The 19,220-nt window shown below is 38.0% G+C and overlaps 1 protein-coding gene across 2 annotated transcripts in view; it reads left to right on the forward strand.

The window, feature by feature from the left end:
- gatad2b (GATA zinc finger domain containing 2B) overlaps nt 1-18,261 on the forward strand; it is a 38,046-nt gene extending 19,785 nt beyond the window's left edge. For both annotated transcript variants that reach the window (XM_052584773.1, XM_052584774.1), the window contains 10 exons: nt 4,504-4,863; nt 5,589-5,718; nt 5,814-5,945; nt 8,960-9,088; nt 9,450-9,620; nt 11,101-11,461; nt 11,801-12,003; nt 12,822-12,932; nt 13,104-13,302; nt 14,066-18,261. In XM_052584773.1, coding sequence (XP_052440733.1) covers nt 4,505-4,863; nt 5,589-5,718; nt 5,814-5,945; nt 8,960-9,088; nt 9,450-9,620; nt 11,101-11,461; nt 11,801-12,003; nt 12,822-12,932; nt 13,104-13,302; nt 14,066-14,202 — 1,932 coding nt within the window. In that variant the 5' untranslated portion in view covers nt 4,504 and the 3' untranslated portion in view covers nt 14,203-18,261. The remainder of the gene's footprint in view (nt 1-4,503; nt 4,864-5,588; nt 5,719-5,813; nt 5,946-8,959; nt 9,089-9,449; nt 9,621-11,100; nt 11,462-11,800; nt 12,004-12,821; nt 12,933-13,103; nt 13,303-14,065) is intronic.
- The last annotated feature ends 959 nt before the right edge of the window (nt 18,262-19,220 follow it).

Here is a 19,220-nt window from a genome sequence, read left to right on the forward strand (position 1 = left end):
TGTTTGCACCAGGACCTGTGCGACGTTTGCATGACAAAGAGCATCATTTGTAAACACACGGATGAGAAACTCTCCTTCGCTGTGTCTATATGTGGTCTGTTAGTGCGGGAGCGTGGTTCCATGCTGCTTTTCTCCTGACCAATACGTGAATCCACACACCTTTGATCCCAGCATCACATTATACACAATCCCTCGCTTGCAGATTCACTGAAATCAAAGTTAAGGAGTCCTAGGGCAAATGTTTGCATTCTGCATGACCTCAAACTGAGAGGGGAGCTCAGAGTTGTCAGAGATGAACTATGGGTATTCACGATGTGCTTTCTTTCAAAAGTGAATAGATTCAGTTTTTATTTTGTCTGCTTCACAATATAAAAATGGGATCACTTGGCCTGTGTTTTCTGTATCCTTGTATTCATATTTAGATGTATACTTATTTATTGGAGCTACCCTTACATACTTAGCAATATGATTAGCCTATATCATGTACTTCAGTTAGATATACAGCCTTTTAGATTCAATTCTCAGATTTTAATTTAGATTTTTAATACTGATTCTCAAGCTCTCAAATTAAAAGGTATTGATTAGTTTACAAGCTTTTTTAATTATTTTCTTTTCTTTTTTGATTCTGATTCCTAAATATGAATATGAATTCTTTACAAGCCCTCATTGATCTTAATTTCCTTTTTTATTTGATTCTGATTTCTAAGCAATTGATTCAGTTCGATTCTAAGTTCAACTCGATTCTTATTCACAAGCTCTCAATTTAATTCGATTCCAATTTTGATTCGATTCTGATTCTCAAGATCTTAATTTGGTTAGATCATGCATTTGGTATGATTCATTTACAAGCTCTTGATTGAACTGGATTCCAGTTTTGATTCTTAAGCTCTAGTTTTCATGAAATTCCAATTCAATCTGATATTTGATTCGTATTGACAAGCTCTTGAATCAATTAGATTCCAATTGCAAATATTCCAATAATCTATCTTAGATTGGGAATTTACTTGAATTCATTTACAAAACAAACTCTTGGTTTAGAAAAGCTTCCAAATTGTGCCCATTAATTTGGATAAATTACATTTTATAATGTCCATTTTGTTCTGTAAGAAAGCCTCACTTTGCTTCTGCTGTAAATTTTACAGAGCAGTGTTTTAAGATCCTTCCTCCCGATTCAAACTCCTAACGAATCCTTTTTTAACTTCATTAAAATAACTGGTCCATAAAAGTCATTTGTTTCGGGAACCATCCTCCACTGGTCACAATGTATGCTTTTCATTCTCACACACACACACACACACACACACACACACACACACACACACACACACAAACGGCTCTGAGTCATTCATTTGTGAATTGAGAAGCACTGCACTGATAAATTTCTACACTGCTCAAAATTGCAATGTAAAAAATATTAATATCAGGACTCAGGAGGATAACACAAATGAAAATGTACCCCCCCCCCCCAGCCCTCCATCCATGTAAATGTACATGTGTGTATATACCTTTAAAAGTTTTCACTGTGTTTATATGCAATTAAAGGTTAGCTTTCACTATATATGGGGTTCAAAGAATACATACTGGACAAGCGGCAGCACCTGATAATGTTTTACCTTTAGACTGAAGCTACGAGCAGAATACAAATGCATCAGTCAGATAAAGAGGTTCCAGCACAAACAATAGCCTGCATAGAGTCCTGCACGTTCACTGTCCAGACACTCCCCGTGTGGGAGGGGTGAGAGCCTCTCTCTGCCCTCTGGCCATGAAGGGTCCGCCCAAGCGTGCCTAACTAATAAAGACGAGCAAACACACACATGATCATTTAGATCTGTAATATGTGACGCAAGTCCAGACTCCGAGTGCGGACTCAGAGTCTTGTGTGTACACACAATCAAACCTGCACTTGAGCACGCATGACCCCGCAATGTATGTGTGCGCTTCGCATGGGAACACTCACACACACACACACACACACACACACACACACACACACACACACACACACACACACACACACACACACACACAGAGTGATTCAGTCACGTTATAGACTGGCTGTTGGGCTGCCGTGTGGTGTGTTGTGCTTTTGTCCAGAGGGGAGAACAGAAAGGTAATGGCTGACTGTAAGAATGCAGCAGAAGAAATTGGCTCATCTGGTGCGTCAATAAACCAATGTCACCACTGGTTTAAACCGTTTATTGGGTTAACCGTGTGTTAAAATCAAACATGCATATTACACCGTTTTTTATAGAACAATGTTTTGGAGTTTTACTTGCACACTTAAGAATTTGTGGTCCTGATGTGTCCCATCTTAACCATAAATTATATTTTAAGAGACAACACTCTCGGACAGATGGAGAGGATGTCTTCCAGGCATTTCTGTCTCTTTAGCAAGACTGTGCTTTTTATCAATCTACTGCACTGTAGTTTTCTCTCTCTGTCTCCCAAAACAGATTCTTCGTGCTTCCAAACTAGATCCGTCAACAGAGCCGTTGCGCAGGGGTTAGCGTACCATGAGCTGATGAATGGAGCTGAGGTGGTCAATTAGCGAGGCACCAACATGATTTTTTTTTAATTGGAATTAAACCGAAAAACGTTTCAGTAAATTATTTTACTGAAAATAAATGGGGGCAAATTGGGAAATTGAAATCTGTGCTATGTTCAAGGTGTTGTGTTAATTTAGCAGGTGCTAAATTAAACCAGTTGAAGTATGGTTCTTGGTTGATGCGGCTTCTCTCAATGTTGTAGCGCAACAATTTTATCTGACTTATTTTCCCATGTGCTAAAATTCGACTGCATTTGTACCTTATTCACTTTGTGTAAATGAAATAAGATGCTGAAATAGTGAAAATGCACCATCAGAGAAGTGCTAATTAAATATGGTTAGTGGGTCTCATTCACTAATCATGCGTTCCCATTAATTTGTGCATGAAATCTGCATACGAACATTTTCACAAACCAATCATGATTCATTAAGAACTATTAGGTTATTCTTCATTTGCGGATACAACTACCACATGCTGGCAAAAGTCATATACTCTAGGCAGCCTCATGAAAGTGTTAAGATCATTTTGTACAGTATTGTACACTATGCTCAAAGAACTTGCTCTGTGCTCTCAGACGAGAATTTCTTTGGTAAGTTTGCTTAGTGACGAAAGGCTCTGCAAAACATTCTCTTATATGGAGATGTTATGGGTGTGTTTTATGCAAATGACTAACCTTGGGCGCTTGGGCACTTATATAGAATGCTCCAAATTCATTAACATTAAAACAAGGTTAAGAACCAGTTCGTGTTCTAACATGCAAGTTGTGAATCAGGTGGGAATTTTTTGATGAAGTTCTCGGTGTATGAAAGTAAATGTGACCCAGTGTTTTCAGTTTTCTAGAGCATGTTTTTGATTGAAATTGCAGTGTATCGCTAGTTCAGATGTAGGCGATTAGGAGTTTGAATGCCGCTCACACCTTTTCTGAGTCATTATTTCCTGTTTTCTCTTTATTCAAATAAGCACAGTTGTTGGTTTTAAATCAAATTATAGTTACAGCTGAAACGTAATTTCAATATTGCTAGTGTCACAATTTATTTTGTTCCAACTGATTTACCTGCAGTCGTGTCTCCATTGCTGAAACTGCACACTTTAACTGTAAAACAATGAAAAATATGTATATATTTATAAAATGGAAACAGGGAAAATACATAGATTTTGTCAGCTGAAAGCATTGATGTTGATCCATGAGTGAAACTCCACTTCATCAGAAATCCTCTAATTATAGTTCTTGAGTAAGGCTTGTATCTTCAGTCTCAGTAATCTGGTGCAAGAAATCCGATCCCACAAGTGGGGAAAGCTTTGTGACGTTGTCAGTGGCAGTTTTGGGAAGCTCCGTTCAGCTGCGTGTGCACTCAGAAATCACTCTTGTTGTAACGGGTGCTGAATGTGAGGTAGGGAGACCCTCTCTACTAGCAGCCCAAGCAAATTTCCTCAGTCAAACCATGGAAGTTACACTGATTTGTATGTAATGATCATGTAATTTATCAATTAAGCCTGGAGAGGCCTTGGTTCTCGAGCACTGTAGTCCACAGCCTCAGCACGAGGCAGACTAATGGCTCTGTTAAGTCTGTGGGCGTGTGAGGAGTCATAGTAGATCTCTCTCACTCTCTCGCACTTGCTCTCAGCTCTTTCGCTGTAAAAGAATAATTAAGTGATTTGCATTGGTCTCAAGCAGGGGAATTTGTACTGATTCCCACAGATTAGGGCTGCCACGATACCGAAATTTCGGTATTTGATACCGGTAGCCGTAAAATCTCTTGATACAGCTGTGAAAATGAATGTACTCTTGAACACCGTGCATGTATTTTTGTTTAAATGTTAACTTCTTATTAATATTTATCAAGTAAATATTGCCCCAAGTTGTTTAAAGTTCAATGATTTTATTATTTATTTGATCTACTATGGGTGATTAAAAGCATTTGTTCTCAACTGTTCTCTCTCTCCGTGTCGCTGACAGGATGGAGCGGATGTCTGAGGAGGCGTTGAGGCTGAACCTGCTGAAGCGGGGTCTGGAGGCGCAAGATGAGCGGGACGAGGCACTGGCCAAGCGCCTGAAGATGGAGGGTCACGAGGCCATGGAGAGGCTTAAGATGCTCGCCCTCCTCAAACGCAAGGATCTGGCCGCTTTGGAGGGGGCGGCGGTGGCGGCAGCCATGGCAGAGGGCAAAGGGCCCGGGGGCAGCCAGGGGCTGATGGGCGCTGTGGCCTACGAGGAGAAGATGAATGGAAGTTTGAGAGTCGGGGGCCATGGAGGTCCAAGTAAGAATGGGAAGGAAAACATAGTGGATGAGCCAGTGGACATGAGTGCCAGAAGGAGGTGAGGTTTCGGGAGATCGTTCAACATCTGTTTGTTGAAATGAATACCGTATTTTCCGGAAAATAAATTGCACATTCATCTGTGTATTAGTCCAGTTTTATTATGTTCAGAAATACCGGTTAATAAAATGCAATGTTTATAAATATAATAAGCTCTTAAAAATTCATAGTTCCACTTTCTCCGCAACAAAACCTTTACATGTAATGTTATTAAGCGCTATTTTTGTATTTTTTTTTGTTAATGCTGTGAATAATTTTTTATTTCTGTATTTTTTTATTTAAGTTTTTTAGGGTCCCCCCCCCCCTTGGTTTTCTTTTATTTAAATAAAAAACTATATACACACACATACACGCACACTCACATATATATATATATAATAAAAAAAAAAAACCTGAAACTACAAGTGTCAGGAAAATGAGTTGTATAAATAAACTTGGGCTCATGTACTTTGGGTTCAATCGTTTTGCTTGCTTGGAGATAATTGTGTTATGTAAGTCGCTTTGGAATGTAAATTGTAGCACATTTCAGATTATAAAAACAAAAAAACAACTGATATTCTGGGAAGTTGAGTGTTTTTGCTGTATGGTGTGAAATTAAATAATACTTGAATGATTTTATCCTGCAGGTGTTGCTAGGCCTTGTGTTTGTTTTATTTTTATCTGGACTCCCTTAAAAATGACTATTTACGGTGCTCCTAAAAATCCCACTATTTTTGCCCTTCATAGCGATCTAGTTCGAGAGCGACGCACTCCATCACCAGACGTTATCATTTTATCAGACAACGAGGCGTCCAGCCCCCGGAGCACGCCTCACCCTGAGGAGAAACAGCATCAGGCCAACCTGGAGATGTTTAAGGTGCAGCTTCCAATAGAGGAATCACATCTGTTGTTGGTTACCCACCATTAAACCCTTTGAATGAGTTGCTGATCTCTCGTGTGTTTGTTCTGCAGGGGAAGACTGGCGACGAGCGGCAGCAGATGATCAAAGCTCTCCGAGAGGAGCTCAGGCTGGAGGAAGCCAAGCTGGTGCTCCTGAAGAAACTGAGGCAGAGTCAGATGCAGAAGGAGAACGTAGTGCAAAAGGTCAGAACCATACACAATGTCCTGTGCCTTACTCTACGCTTGATGCCAGCTGGGCCAGTAACCCTACACTCTGTCAGTTGTGAATTTGAATTATATTTATTGGATAGGCAGGCATGTTGAAGACTTTTTGGAATTGAGAAAACCTGCCATAACGCTGTGCCCGTTAAGTGCAGTTAAATGGGTCATATGATGCTTTTTTTAAAGATCATTATTTTGTGTATTTGGTGTAACAGAATATGTTGGCATGCTTTAATGTAAAAAAAAAAAAAAAGATACTGTAATGTTCAAATACTGTATGTTATTCTATGTCCTCTATGCCCCGCCTCTCTCAATGCATAGTTTTCTACAAAGTCCCTCCTTCTGACAAGCGCAGTCTGCTCTGATTGGCCAGCTGACCCATTGCATTGTAATTGGCTGAACACCACAAGCACTCGTGGGAAATTTAACACCCCTTTACATAATCGTGAGCTTCATCTTTCAGAATAAATGTAAAGACAGTTATTAATGTCCTTAGTTTTACCTTCAGTTCAAGAACAAAGTCGAGTGACAGACACAGTGCAGACAATTTAAGGATTTTAGGTTTTTGTTAGTTTTTCTTTTTTATTCAGCAAGGACGCGTTAAATCTTTCTAAACTGACAGTAAAGATATTAACAATGTAACAAGATTACCATTTCAAATGAATTATGTTATTTTGAGCTGTCTGTTCATTTCAGAATCCTAAAAAATTGTATCACCATTTCCACAAATACTTTAAGCTGCACAACATTTTCAACATTAATAATAAGAAATGTTTCTTGAGCAGCAAATCAGCATATTAGGCCCCGGTTACACTAGTGCGTTTTCGTTTTAAAACAGCGTTTTAGAATAAAAATGATCCTCGTCTACATTGGCATTTCTGCTGCGTTTCGGAAACGATCTCAGTCTACACTGCACAACCTAAAACACATGTCATGTGACCATTCATGCAGGTACAGCCATAGATATGAATGGGAAGATTCCCTTATATTTATTTTGCGGATGTGTCTATGTGCTTGGATTGATCAAATGGGGAATTTACCTATATATCTATATACAACAGTGCACATGATGTTATTGTTTACACGGTCGTCAAGGATATGCAGAGGGAATGTGGGCAGCCATGCCAAAGTGTCTGTTTTGGTCTGTTTACACTGAAATAAATGCAACCCCAGAGTTTTCAAACTAAAATGGGGTCTGCAGTGTTTTCAAAAGTCTCAGTTTTCGAGGGTCAAAAACGATGGAAAAGTTTAAACAATACGCGTAACCGTAGCAAAAGTTAGGCGCTTTAAAATGAAATCGCACTAGTGTGAACGGGGCCTTAGTGTTGCATGAGGTTTCAGAATGTTATCATTCTAAGACTGGAGTAGCACCTGCTGAAAATGCAGATTTGGCATCACAGGAATAAATTAAATTTTAAATTATATTTAAAAGGAAGAATTTTACAATATTACTATTTTTACTGAATTTTTGGTCTGACTGACTCCAAACTTAATAGTGTGCAAGTCGATGCAAAACATGACGGCGAAGTTCATTTGTAATTACAGATTAATTCAGCAACTGTTTGCAAATTTAGACAGTTCTACCATAGTGAAGACCCGGATCATGAAAACGAATTAGGTCACATGACTTAGTTAGCCAAGCAAATTATGAAGCGTTACAAATTAGTTAATATTCATGAGCTATGACCTCTTGTTATGAATAATCTTTTTGCCACATGTGTGCTAAATTGTGTCACACTGCTGCAGTAAAAAAATACCTTTGGTATCGTTTTGAATTGGAGTATAGTTACTTTTAACATCCTATTTTCTAAATTTTACTGTGAACATCCTGTTCTGATTTCTGTGAAATCAGCTCACAATCGGCTTTCTCATAGTTGTCTCTGCATATTAAATTGTAATTGGAGACCGCATTTTAGAAGAAAAAAAATCAGCATTGACTGATTGTCGCAGTGTTGAATTGCTGTAAATCTGCCTGTATTTGTACTCTACATCTCCACTGCAGTTCCTCTGTACACCTTGTTCACCTTCACTGTTTTAGCACCAAGCAAAATAACCTCCCCTCGTGTCCAGCTGAGTGTTATATTAATGCCAGGAAAAACTGTCAAGGTAAATCGTTTTATTGTTGAAAGGACGCTAGTTGCTAGCGGGGGTGAAATAGGGTAACAGGGAGCGAGACGGGCAGCCATAACCTCAGATACCATATCAAAGCTCTGTGTAATGTTTGTCCATGTACTGTGCCATTGAGAGGTTTTGTCTTAGCTTCTCAACTCAGTGTCTGTCTAGATGCAGGAACAGCCCATAGACACTCACTCTTGTATGACATGCAAGTGCCACAACCCACTCTGCACGGATCATGTTAGGCTTGCTCTTAAGCTGGAAGATGAAAATTTGGTGCTACTGAGGCATACAGCAATTTGTATTATTATTACAGTCTTTTTAACCACAGCATTTATTTGTTATTATTATTATTATACATGGTAATGCATTGTTTATGGACATGCATTGCACAGTAGTAATAACTTTATTATTTGATTTATGTATTATGCTTCTTGAAATGCCCTAGTATGTAAAATCGCATGATAGATGAATACGCTAATCATATGTTTGGTATGTTTTATACATAAAGTCTACCTCTCATTTTTGCGAAATAAGTGTAAGGTGTCACAATTATCTGTATGACCTCACTGGGCTGTGTAAAAATAAAAAAATAAACGTCAGAAACCTCAATGAGTGCGTTCGTGACAGGATTACCTGTTTGTTGAACAATCTATAAGGGAAGTGCTTGGATCAAAAAGAAAAAAAAAATCCCAAACAGTTAGTTAAATTCAAAACAATACCTATTTTTCTGCTTCCAATTGGTGGAAGTCGCACAGCAGCTTTAACATTGAAAAATGGTGCTGGAGTTCCACTAATACATTGTGTGTTTTTTTGTAGTTTTAAGTTCTAATGAATCTCTGGACATGAGTTTTTGATAAAGCACACATTTCTCTCTTCAGGTGCCGGTGGTCCAGAATGCCCCGTCATCAGTGCAGCCGTCACCCATGCACAGCTCTCAGGGGCTCGGGAAACTACCCGTCCGGCCCGGCATGCACTCATCTGAGCCTCAGAGCCTGCGCACTGCACAGGTACATGGGGGTTTATGCACACCAGTGTATGCCTTTCCTTTTTCCTTGCCCATACATGTATTACTGATGATTTCAAGCATGAGCACAATGCACATGGATACTCCTCGTTATGTTGCACACATTAGTCTGAACATGTTAGAGCCTGCTGTTGGTTGCCATGGGAGCAGCACCTTAAGATCCGCATAACTGTATAGATTGATACTAGTTACCATTTTTAATTACGGTCCATCTGTTGGGTACAAACAAAGCATTTGATGTCAACACTGTGTAAGCTGATATACAGTGTCTGCTGACATCTAGTGTTCATGCAGTGCATTGCGGAGTTATTAATAATTCTGAATGTGTTTTTTTTTCCCCTCAGGGCCACACAGTAATCCGGTCTGCTGCCAATGCATCTTTGCCCCCAATGATGATGTCACAGCGGGTTATTGCACCCAATCCTGCCCAGCTTCAGGGTCAGAGAGTGCCCTCCAAGCCTGGCATGGGCCGCTCCTCCACAGGTGGTTTGGGTAACGCAGTGAGCTATCAGCAGGTACGGTCAAACAGTCAAGCTCACAGCCATTAGTTTGAGGGTTTCCTCCCTGCAATTTATTGATATTGAACTTTTAAAACAATTATACAATGTGAACGGTCCACATGTTTTTGTTGTTGCTTTTTTTTTTTTTTTTTTTCTTCTTCTTCTAAAGGTCAGGATCTATTCTGGGAGTTGCTGTGATTCATTTGTACTTTTCTCAATGTATTTATTACTGGTCTATTTCAAAATGCTGAAGTCATGAACTAGGGCTAAATGATATAGCAAAAGCGTTTTCAGTCTTTTGACAAAGTATATATGTTGAAAAGGTTTGTGGTAGGATATCAAAAGTGACAGCAAAAATAGTATAATATGTTCAAAAGATTTCTGATTCAAATAAATGTTGTTCTTTTTAACGTTCTATTGAAAGAATCCTGAAAAATGTATCAGTTTTCACAAAAATATTTAGCAGCACAACCGTTTTCAACATTGATAAGAGCAGGAAATGTTTCTTGAACAATGAAAGAAGAATAATGTCTGCTGAAATTCAGCTTTGCCATCACTAAATTCAATTTATATTTTTAAATTATTTAATAATTAAACTTTAAGCTGTGATAATATTTTACAGTATTGACTGTTCTTACTGTATTTTGATCAAATGAATACAGCGTTAGTGAACATCTTTCAGAAACCTAAAAATATCTTGCCGACCCAAAATGTCTAAATAGTTGTGTGTGTGTGTGTAAATATCTTCGTACTTACACAGAATATGTAATTATAATTTGGTAACAATTTAATATAGGGACCAATTCTCACTTTTAACTAGTTGCTTATAAGCGTGCTTATTATTAACATATTGGCTGTTTATTAGTGCTTATAAAGCACATGTTCTGCATGATCATATTCTACATGTCTAATCCTACCCAACACCTAACTTAACTTAACAACTGCCTTACTAACTATTAATAAGCAGCAAATTAGGAGTTTATTGAGGCAAAAGTCATAGTTAATGGTTTATTAATGGTGAGAACTGGACCTTAAAATAAAGTATGACCATTAATTTCCCTGTATATATATTTTTTTTTACTTCAACATTAACATTAGTGTTTGTATATCTGTGAACACTTAAATATTTTAAAGTTTTCTATAATTTTGAACAAGTGTTTGAACCCATGTATCCAAGTGCACAGTTTGAAAGATGAATCAAAGGTCTTTATTTTTATTCTTTTTCTCCTGATGTTTAAATCCTGTTTTAAAACATCTCTTCCTTAGGATGGTGCATAAAACAAGCCAACTGGAACGGGCCTCAGCTTAATAGGCGAATAAAAATTGTGCATTAAATCACAGCAATATTTATAGTGTTGTTTAGTTTTATATCGCCAACAAAATCATATCGAATATGTTGTATATTCAATACATCGCCCAGCTGCAACATGAATCATTCATAAAAATGGATTATGTGGGTTACTGATGATTTGCCCTTTTGCTTTGTGTGATGCAGGCTGCCAGCCAGCAGGTGGGGGTCTCGCAGCGCTCAGGCTCGTCCTCAGCTATCTACATGAACTTGGCACACATGCAGGCAGCAGGAGCAGCTGGTGTCGGGGTGGGTGTGAGTGGGGTTGGTGCCGTCAGCCCCTCCACCCTTTCCAGTGCCTCCAGTGTGGCTTCTCTGAACGACCAGGCCAGCAGCCAAGCAGCCGCTAAACTGGCCCTCCGCAAGCAGCTGGAGAAGACCCTGCTGGAGATACCTCCACCTAAACCTCCAGCGCCCCTGCTGCACTTCCTGCCCTCTGCTGCCAACTCGGAGTTCATCTACATGGTGGGGCTGGAGGAGGTCGTGCAGAGTGTCATTGATAGTCAGGGTAGGAGCAAGAGGAATCCACACAAACACCTTGCACAGTAGGCCTGCACAATATGGCCTAAACTAGAAAAAATCATATTGCCATATGAATTTCCATATGATAATCTAATGCTAAGATCAAAAAAAGACAAAAAACACATATAAACAGCCGGTCTCATGTTCAAATGTTTTACTTAAGTTGTGCAAGTGGAAACCGTTTTAGACCATTCACACTTGACCTAAAAGTGAAGTGAGCGAATTTGGTTTAATAATTGCAAAAAGACCATATTGCAATTTCAGTTTATGTATTGAAGTTCTAATTCTGCTCAATCACTAAACTCATGTTTTCTGCTTTTGCTAGGTAAAATGCGGGGGTCACTGCCACACGTGGAGCCGTTCTTCTGTGCCCAGTGCAGGACTGACTTTACCCCACACTGGAAGCAGGAGAAAAGTGGTCGCATTCTCTGTGAGCAGTGCATGACGTCCAATCAGAAGAAGGCCTTGAAGGCAGAGCACACCAATAGGCTCAAGAACGCTTTCGTTAAGGCTCTGCAGCAAGAACAGGTCAGTCGGTATCTTGAGGTTTTAGTTTACTGATGATAGAGTTTGATGTCCAACATTTGAATGAAGAAATTCTTCTTAAACGTTGAGTTTCAGTACACCACAAACTAGTTTGCTACACTGGTGTTATTGTTAACTAAAATTAAAATGATTAAAAGTCGTTTAATAGAAAAAAAAACTTAAAGGAAAATGTAAAATGTTGCTCCAGCAACTAATTGAAATGAGTAAAAGTATGTAGGTGGAGTATGCAGTTATTGTGCTTCTAGCGCCACCTAGCGGAATTAAAAAAAACAGCGTATTTTTAAAACAACCCTTGCAAAAACGAATGTATTTAAGCATAACATTACAAACTTCACCTTTATGATGAAGTATTAAATTTAAAATAAAAAAGCTCAAAGTAAAACTGAAATTTTTACATACTTTATATAAGCTGATCTAAAATATTAATTAATAATATTATAGGATATACTGTAAATAATATTCAAATAACATTGGTAAGCTACAAAGCATAATGCTTTATTTGAAAAAAATATATAATAATGATTGAAATATTAACAAATAATAATAATAAAAAAACTGACATAATCTCTTTTATTGATTTGTTATTTAACATTTGCTTCAAATAGAAGTAATTAATCAGGACAAGTAAATTATACAAATAATATATAATTTTATTATTTATTAATGAAAACCGGCTATTTTTAGTAGTAGAAGTGGTGGTAGTAGCAGTATTGACTTTTGCTGACATTGCAACTGACACTGCTAGCTTGTAGTTTCTGTAACTGTTTGCTGACTTCCTGTTTCTGTCTCTGTCCATTCAGGAAATAGAGCAGAGGTTGCAGCAGCAGGCTGCTCTGTCCCCCAGCTCCGCCCAGACTGTGCCCAGCGTGAGCAAAGCGGAGACCTTGATCCGACACCATGCCCTCCGACAGGTGCACACTCTCATTGTGTACAAATAATAGGATCTCATGAGACCATTTTTATGGATTTTGAAATGGCTGTTTCATTCTGGCCCTTCAGCTAATCACAGATTTTAATCAGTTTAATGGTACAAAGAGGTGTCATGAAATTTAACGCTGATTCTCCCTCATTTTCTATTTCAGACTCCCCAGCCTCAGGCCGCTCTGCAGCGGGGTCTGTCCAGCTCAGCACGAGGTGTCCTCTCTAACTTCGCCCAGGCCTCCCAGCTCTCAGTGGCCAGTGGGCTGCTGGATATGACAAGCAAGCGCTGTGGCAGCAGCAGCACCAGCAGCAGCAGTCGGGCTCAGCATGACAGCCGCAGGCAGATCTACAACATCCCTGGTAAGATGATGCCGTTTAATTAGGAATGCACAGCATACCTTAATTACATGATTTTGAAATGGCATGGTCAGGAAATGTCGTATGGGTTAAGGATTAATTATGGAATCACATTTTGTTAAACTGACATTCATCCACCCCTGGGGTCCAGTCTCAACTCATTGATTATGCTGTTGGACACCAAGTAGACTGACTAGAATACAATTAGCAGAGAAAGTGCTATGCAATAGTGTTGAAGATGAAGGAAAATATAAAATTCATCATAAAAGTAGGCTGCGCCGGACATAGAATTATAATAAAGCCGTGAAAGTCAACACTCTCATCAAGTGAACAATGGCTGGAACTAATGATTTATAGAGTTTTAGGATGTTATTAAAAAAGGATGAGTTAATAAAATAGATTTAAAGTTAGTGAAGGTCTAACATCTTTTCTTTAAAGATTTTCCTTGTTTTGAAACGTACTTATCTGTGATTTCTATTATGTTTTTAGAATGTTTCTAAAATGTATACAAATTAAAAGTGTGAAAAAAAGAAAACCTTTCTAAAGCTAATTTTTGTCATGTCTATTTTATGATTTTCTAATTTAACACAATAATGACTTCAAATAATCTTTTTTTGGGGATGATTTCTCAGCCAAATTTGTTTTTGTCATTCTTCCAGTTCATGTCACAAACTCTATTTTGTAAAGCACCTCTTTTTTTCAACCTTTTAAACTTCTTATCTTTTTTCTTATTTACTTGAATTTCCCCGGCCCCTCTCTATCGCAGGTCTGAATATTGCCTATCTAAATCCAGGAGCCATCGGGGGCCACAAGGCATCCAGCCTAGCGGACCGTCAGCGGGAGTATCTGCTCGACATGATTCCCCCACGCTCCATATCCCAGTCCATCACCGGGCAGAAATGAGCCCTGACGGGACTGCAGATCCCCCTTTCGGACGCCCCACCGCCCCTCTGTTCTACATCAGAACATCCCCACCACATACACACGCACACCATCACCCCATCGCATGCAGTGCCTGTCCGTGTGCCTACCCAACTAACCCATAAGAACAGCTCAATCAGTCAGACTGTAAACACCAGACTGTCCGTGCATCTCAAACTTCGGTTTCCTACTATAGCAAAGCTCTTTATTGTTATCTCGACTTATTATTGCTGTTGTTATTGCTACTTCTATTATTATCACAGTTATTATTATTATTAGTATTATTGTTGCTTCTGTTACAGTTACTTATATTACACTTTATTCGTAGGTTTAGTGTTTTTTTGCATCTTTTTATGTTCTTACCCTTATGTTTTTCTTTGCAGAGGGGGGATGTCAGATTCCAGGGTCACTTAAAAATATAAAAGCGCGGTGTTTTTTTTTTTGGTTCATTTGAAAGCTTCCTCCCTCGGTCGCCCCTGTAAAGTTCGACTCATTCTCTCTCATGTCGTATATGTTCAGTTTCGAAGTTGGAATGGTTAAAGCGTTCTTACCTGAGATAGAGAGAGCAGAATCGTTGTAGCGTTACACGCTTGGAAACTACAGAGTCCTCCAAGAACCTTCTGGTTCAGGAAGAGCGAGACAGACTCGTGTACATTGATCAGATTGATCCTTATGCAGAGCGCTGCTGATCTAGTCAATGTTGGTTCTGCCTTGAGAAGGCCACAGGGAAATGGGACCTGCACTAGCACGGACGAGTCTCCTGATGCCGAATGTCCAGAGAGAACTGTAAAATTGGAGTGCATGCGCCCACGAACAGGATCTCGCCCGTGTCTCTCAATGCCTTCACTTTCACAGGATGCAGTGATGTCATGTAACTTTGTTTGTGGTGACGGTGCGTTTCACTGCACAGCAAAGAATGAAGCAAGAGAGTCCCATCATCATGAACTTTGTCTCCCTTTTGATTTGTGTTTCTGCTTGGGTGTTTTTGATCTTTTTTTTTTTTCTCCCCGTCTTTACGGTTTCGTTCTTTTTATCTTAATCGGGCGACGTCTCCATCTGAATTGGCCACGTATCTTAAAGGTACTTGCCACCGGAGACGATAATCATTGAAATGGCAAATAGGCGGAGTTATTGGAAAAATGGTTTATGCGTAGATTGTTAACGTGAGTTTTAACAGAAAGCATTGACGAGGATCAATCATCGTGTTAAAGCAATGCACAAGAGATGCCTCGTTATGGAGGAGCACTTTTCTTAATAATTGAAAAAAACGAAACAAATGGTTAAGTAAAAGAGGACACGAATGTTTCAGCGCACAGGATCTTAAGGTATGGATGCCATCGGATGTCTCGGAGAGAGCTGGGAGAAAGACTTTTTGTGCGTCGTGCAGGGTGCATTTAATTTTTTCCCGAAAGAGTCCGGTTTTTCAAACCCACGTTATGGTCCACGTTTATGTTTCAGTAGACATAACCCGGAGGCGTTTGAATTATGGTCACAATATAAGCAGTGTTTAGTCAATATGCAGTATTAGGGATTCTGCGCAGGATGATTTTGCATTCTGGTTGGACTCGCGGTTATCTTTTGGTCAGATTTCGTTCTCCGTTAGTGAGGTATTGCTCCATGTTTTGGAAACGTGGATCACAAATGGCTTTCAAAGGGTTTAACATCTGCTTGTTGACAAGAAGTTGAGCACTTAACATTAACCCCCAGCCTAAACATTCACCATGACACGGTTTTTGTTTCTTTTGGAAATCAGACTTTGAGGTCTGTCATGCAGGTCATGTTTAATAGCCGAGAAATTTGAAAGCGATTATGTGTTCGATGGTGAATAAATGGAAATAAATCCATGCACATGCGTTTTTCTGTCATGTGTGTGGACACTGATCCTTGCAGTTTGATTTTGTTTTTTGTGTTTATGTCCTGTATAATGCCACTGATTTGTGGTGGAACGATGCAACTTTTGAACAAAAGAATTTTGAAGCTACCTTGGATTAAATTTTCAGGTGCAATATTAGATAATAGGATGTTTACATTATTTTTTTTTTCTTCTGGTAAATCAGTCCCCTTTAGTCATTCTGTTCAATCTTTGATATTAAGGGGTTGATTTTATCTTTGCTCCAATTTTATGGTCTGTAATGTTTTTTGTTGTTTTATTTGAAATGAACGTAGGGTGTTTATAGTAACTCATTTCTCTCTCCTGCTCTCTCTTGTAGACTATATTAGATGCATCCATATACCTGTGTTCATATATTTACGAGAAAGATGGATTTTGAAGTTGAACTTCCTTTTGACGCCTCAATTAAGTTCCATTTTTGTTTGGTTGTTTAATTTCAGCTGTTTCTTAAAAAAAAAAAGAAAAAAAAGTAAAAAGGAGAAAAAAAATCAAATTTAATCAAACAAAAAAAAATGTATGAACAGATGATGACACGATATTTGCTAGGTCAGAAGTAATAATGACTTATTGTACATATGCTTTTTTTTTTTCTCCCTTGAATTAAAAATAATGAAATGAAATTAAAATGGTTGTATATTGTGTAGAAAAGCAAACAAAAAGCCATGAATATTGTGAAGCTTGTCATTTTGTTTTGTGATCACTGTGTATTATTGTGTAACAAATGTGCAAAATGTATGGGATTATACTTCTCTTGTTTTTGAATGAGCTCTTTAGATGCATTTTCTCCCCGGCTGTGCGTTTTTGTAGTATGTAGTATTTGCAGACGAAAAAAAAAAGTTCATTGTTCTGGTGGAGCGTTTGATCCATTCTGTAGTCTTTGGACTGAGACATGATGGGACAGTCTCGTATGTTACTTTTTTTTGTTACCTCTCTTTTATTTGATTTTGGCTTTTTATTTCAAACATTGAAGTTCTGTAGCTGTTCGGTGAATAAGTTTCTTTCTCTAATGTCCCACACCAAGTGTTGATCTTTACAGAACATGGACTGGATGAAACATTTGACAGTATTACCCCTCACTTGACCAAATCCAAAGCGTTCATCATAAATGTAAAATCAAAGCATGCTAGCGCTCAATAACATTACGTTTAGTTAAATAACTGGGTGCAGAAAACCCTACAGGGGAGATTGTGTACATTTGTTTTCTGTTGCTTAAAGTACAAACTTTCCTCGGGATATCCCATTTTTCTTTCTTGGGGAAAAAAAAAACACAATGCTCTTATTATTATTTTTTTTTTCATGGAAGATTGTATACATTGTATACGATGAAGAAAAAAATGTTTTGTTTGATTGTTTTTGACTGTTCCAATGCTTATTGCCTTCAGCCTTTAAATCACAAGACAAAAAATGGACAATTTGCACACATGCAAGTTTTGATTCTAAGGTTTGTGACATTATTAGATATACTTTTACACGGTTAATGTCATGGAATCTCTGTCCATAATTCTCTGACTGGACAATCAGCTTTTCTGGAGTTCTAATGCTGGGGTTTACGTCTCTCTTCAATTTTCTTTTCTTCTTTTCTGCAATTTTTCCTCTCCCCGATTTTCATTTGTTGAAAGTTAAGAGTCTTTTTTTTGTTGTTGTTGTTGTTGAAATGGGAGAGCAGGTTTTGGGTCATCATTTCTTTTGGATTTTCTAAATTTCATCTGAAGTTTCAAATATTTTTTAAGTAGACTTAGCTGCAATTTACCCAGTTTGAATTTTAAAGCAAATGGCAATATGTTGAAATCCGTTCATAAAAGAAAACTATGAATAATTAAAAATGTGTACAGTTTAAAAAAAAAAAGGAAAATAAAAAAAGTAAAGTACTGGATATTGGCTTAAACGATTATTGATTTTAGTCAAGGATAAGAAGTGCTTTTTGTCAAGTTTTTATTTTCATTTAGAACATTAATCCAGACCTTTTGCACATCCTTGATATTTAACTGTCTAAAATGGAGATAAAAAAAAAAAAAGCTGTTTGATTACTGCCGGTTGATTAACAACAATTATGCATTGACCGAAAAAAAAAAATAAGCTAATTTTGGAGGAAATAACTTTGTAATATTTATCACTTGCAAGCTATGTTTAATAAAGGATGGAACAGTTTATCTCGGTGTGTTAGCATTTTTTCAAAACTCATTTTGCTTCTTTTGCCATTTTTTGGTATTATATATTTATTATTCATATACTTTATTTAATTCTATATTATTGTTTATACTCGTATGTTTATTTATATTTAAAAAACCTATTTCATTGTCTTTTTTTTTTTCTTCTCGCACTCTTCCAGCCAGCACACATGGTCTCCTGAGTCCTGGTCATTCATTTACAGACTAATTGGCTTCATTATAAGCTTTGACTTTATCCGGTCACTTCAATTATAGCTATTTTCCACAGCATCACTGTATCCTGCCGGCAGATTCAGAGTTGTACTCTCTAAAGAGATGATGTCTATTATTCTTCCAACTAAACCAGTGTTAGTTGACTCAGGTGCATGAGGGATCATCTGAAATTAGACAATCAATTATTACACGATATTCATTCTTGTCACACATTATAGCAATTGGCAAGTGACAATGTTTTACAAATTCTGTTATTCTTTGGAGCCAAAGATGATCAATAACGTCAGTCATCGTGTCTAGAAAACATAGGCTTGTGTTGCTTTATGGAGTTGTATTGAATAGTCTGTATAGTAAGGGATAGTTTGACAGAGAACCAAAAGAGCACCGAATGAGGTGAATATTTACCTTTCCATTTTAGGAAACAAAACATTCAAACCTATTCTATCGTTTTTCAGTTTTTATTCGAGGGAGCAGGTTGTGAACAACCTCATACAGCAGGTAAACACAAGTTAGCCATTTATCATTAATTGTATCATAGAAGAGTATCAAAATACGGGGACACATTTTTATCAGGAGACATGTGCCCCAGTACTGGTGAAAGGTTTTGTTTTTGGACTCTGATATACTGTATGAATTTCAGAGTAGACCAAATTGTGTATTAAATTATGTTTGAATCCTTAAAGGGATCGTTCAACCAAAAATCCAAATTATGTCATTAATAACTCACC

This window comes from Carassius gibelio, chromosome B19 (genome assembly GCF_023724105.1).
Source record: "Carassius gibelio isolate Cgi1373 ecotype wild population from Czech Republic chromosome B19, carGib1.2-hapl.c, whole genome shotgun sequence".
Lineage (NCBI taxonomy): Eukaryota > Metazoa > Chordata > Actinopteri > Cypriniformes > Cyprinidae > Carassius > Carassius gibelio.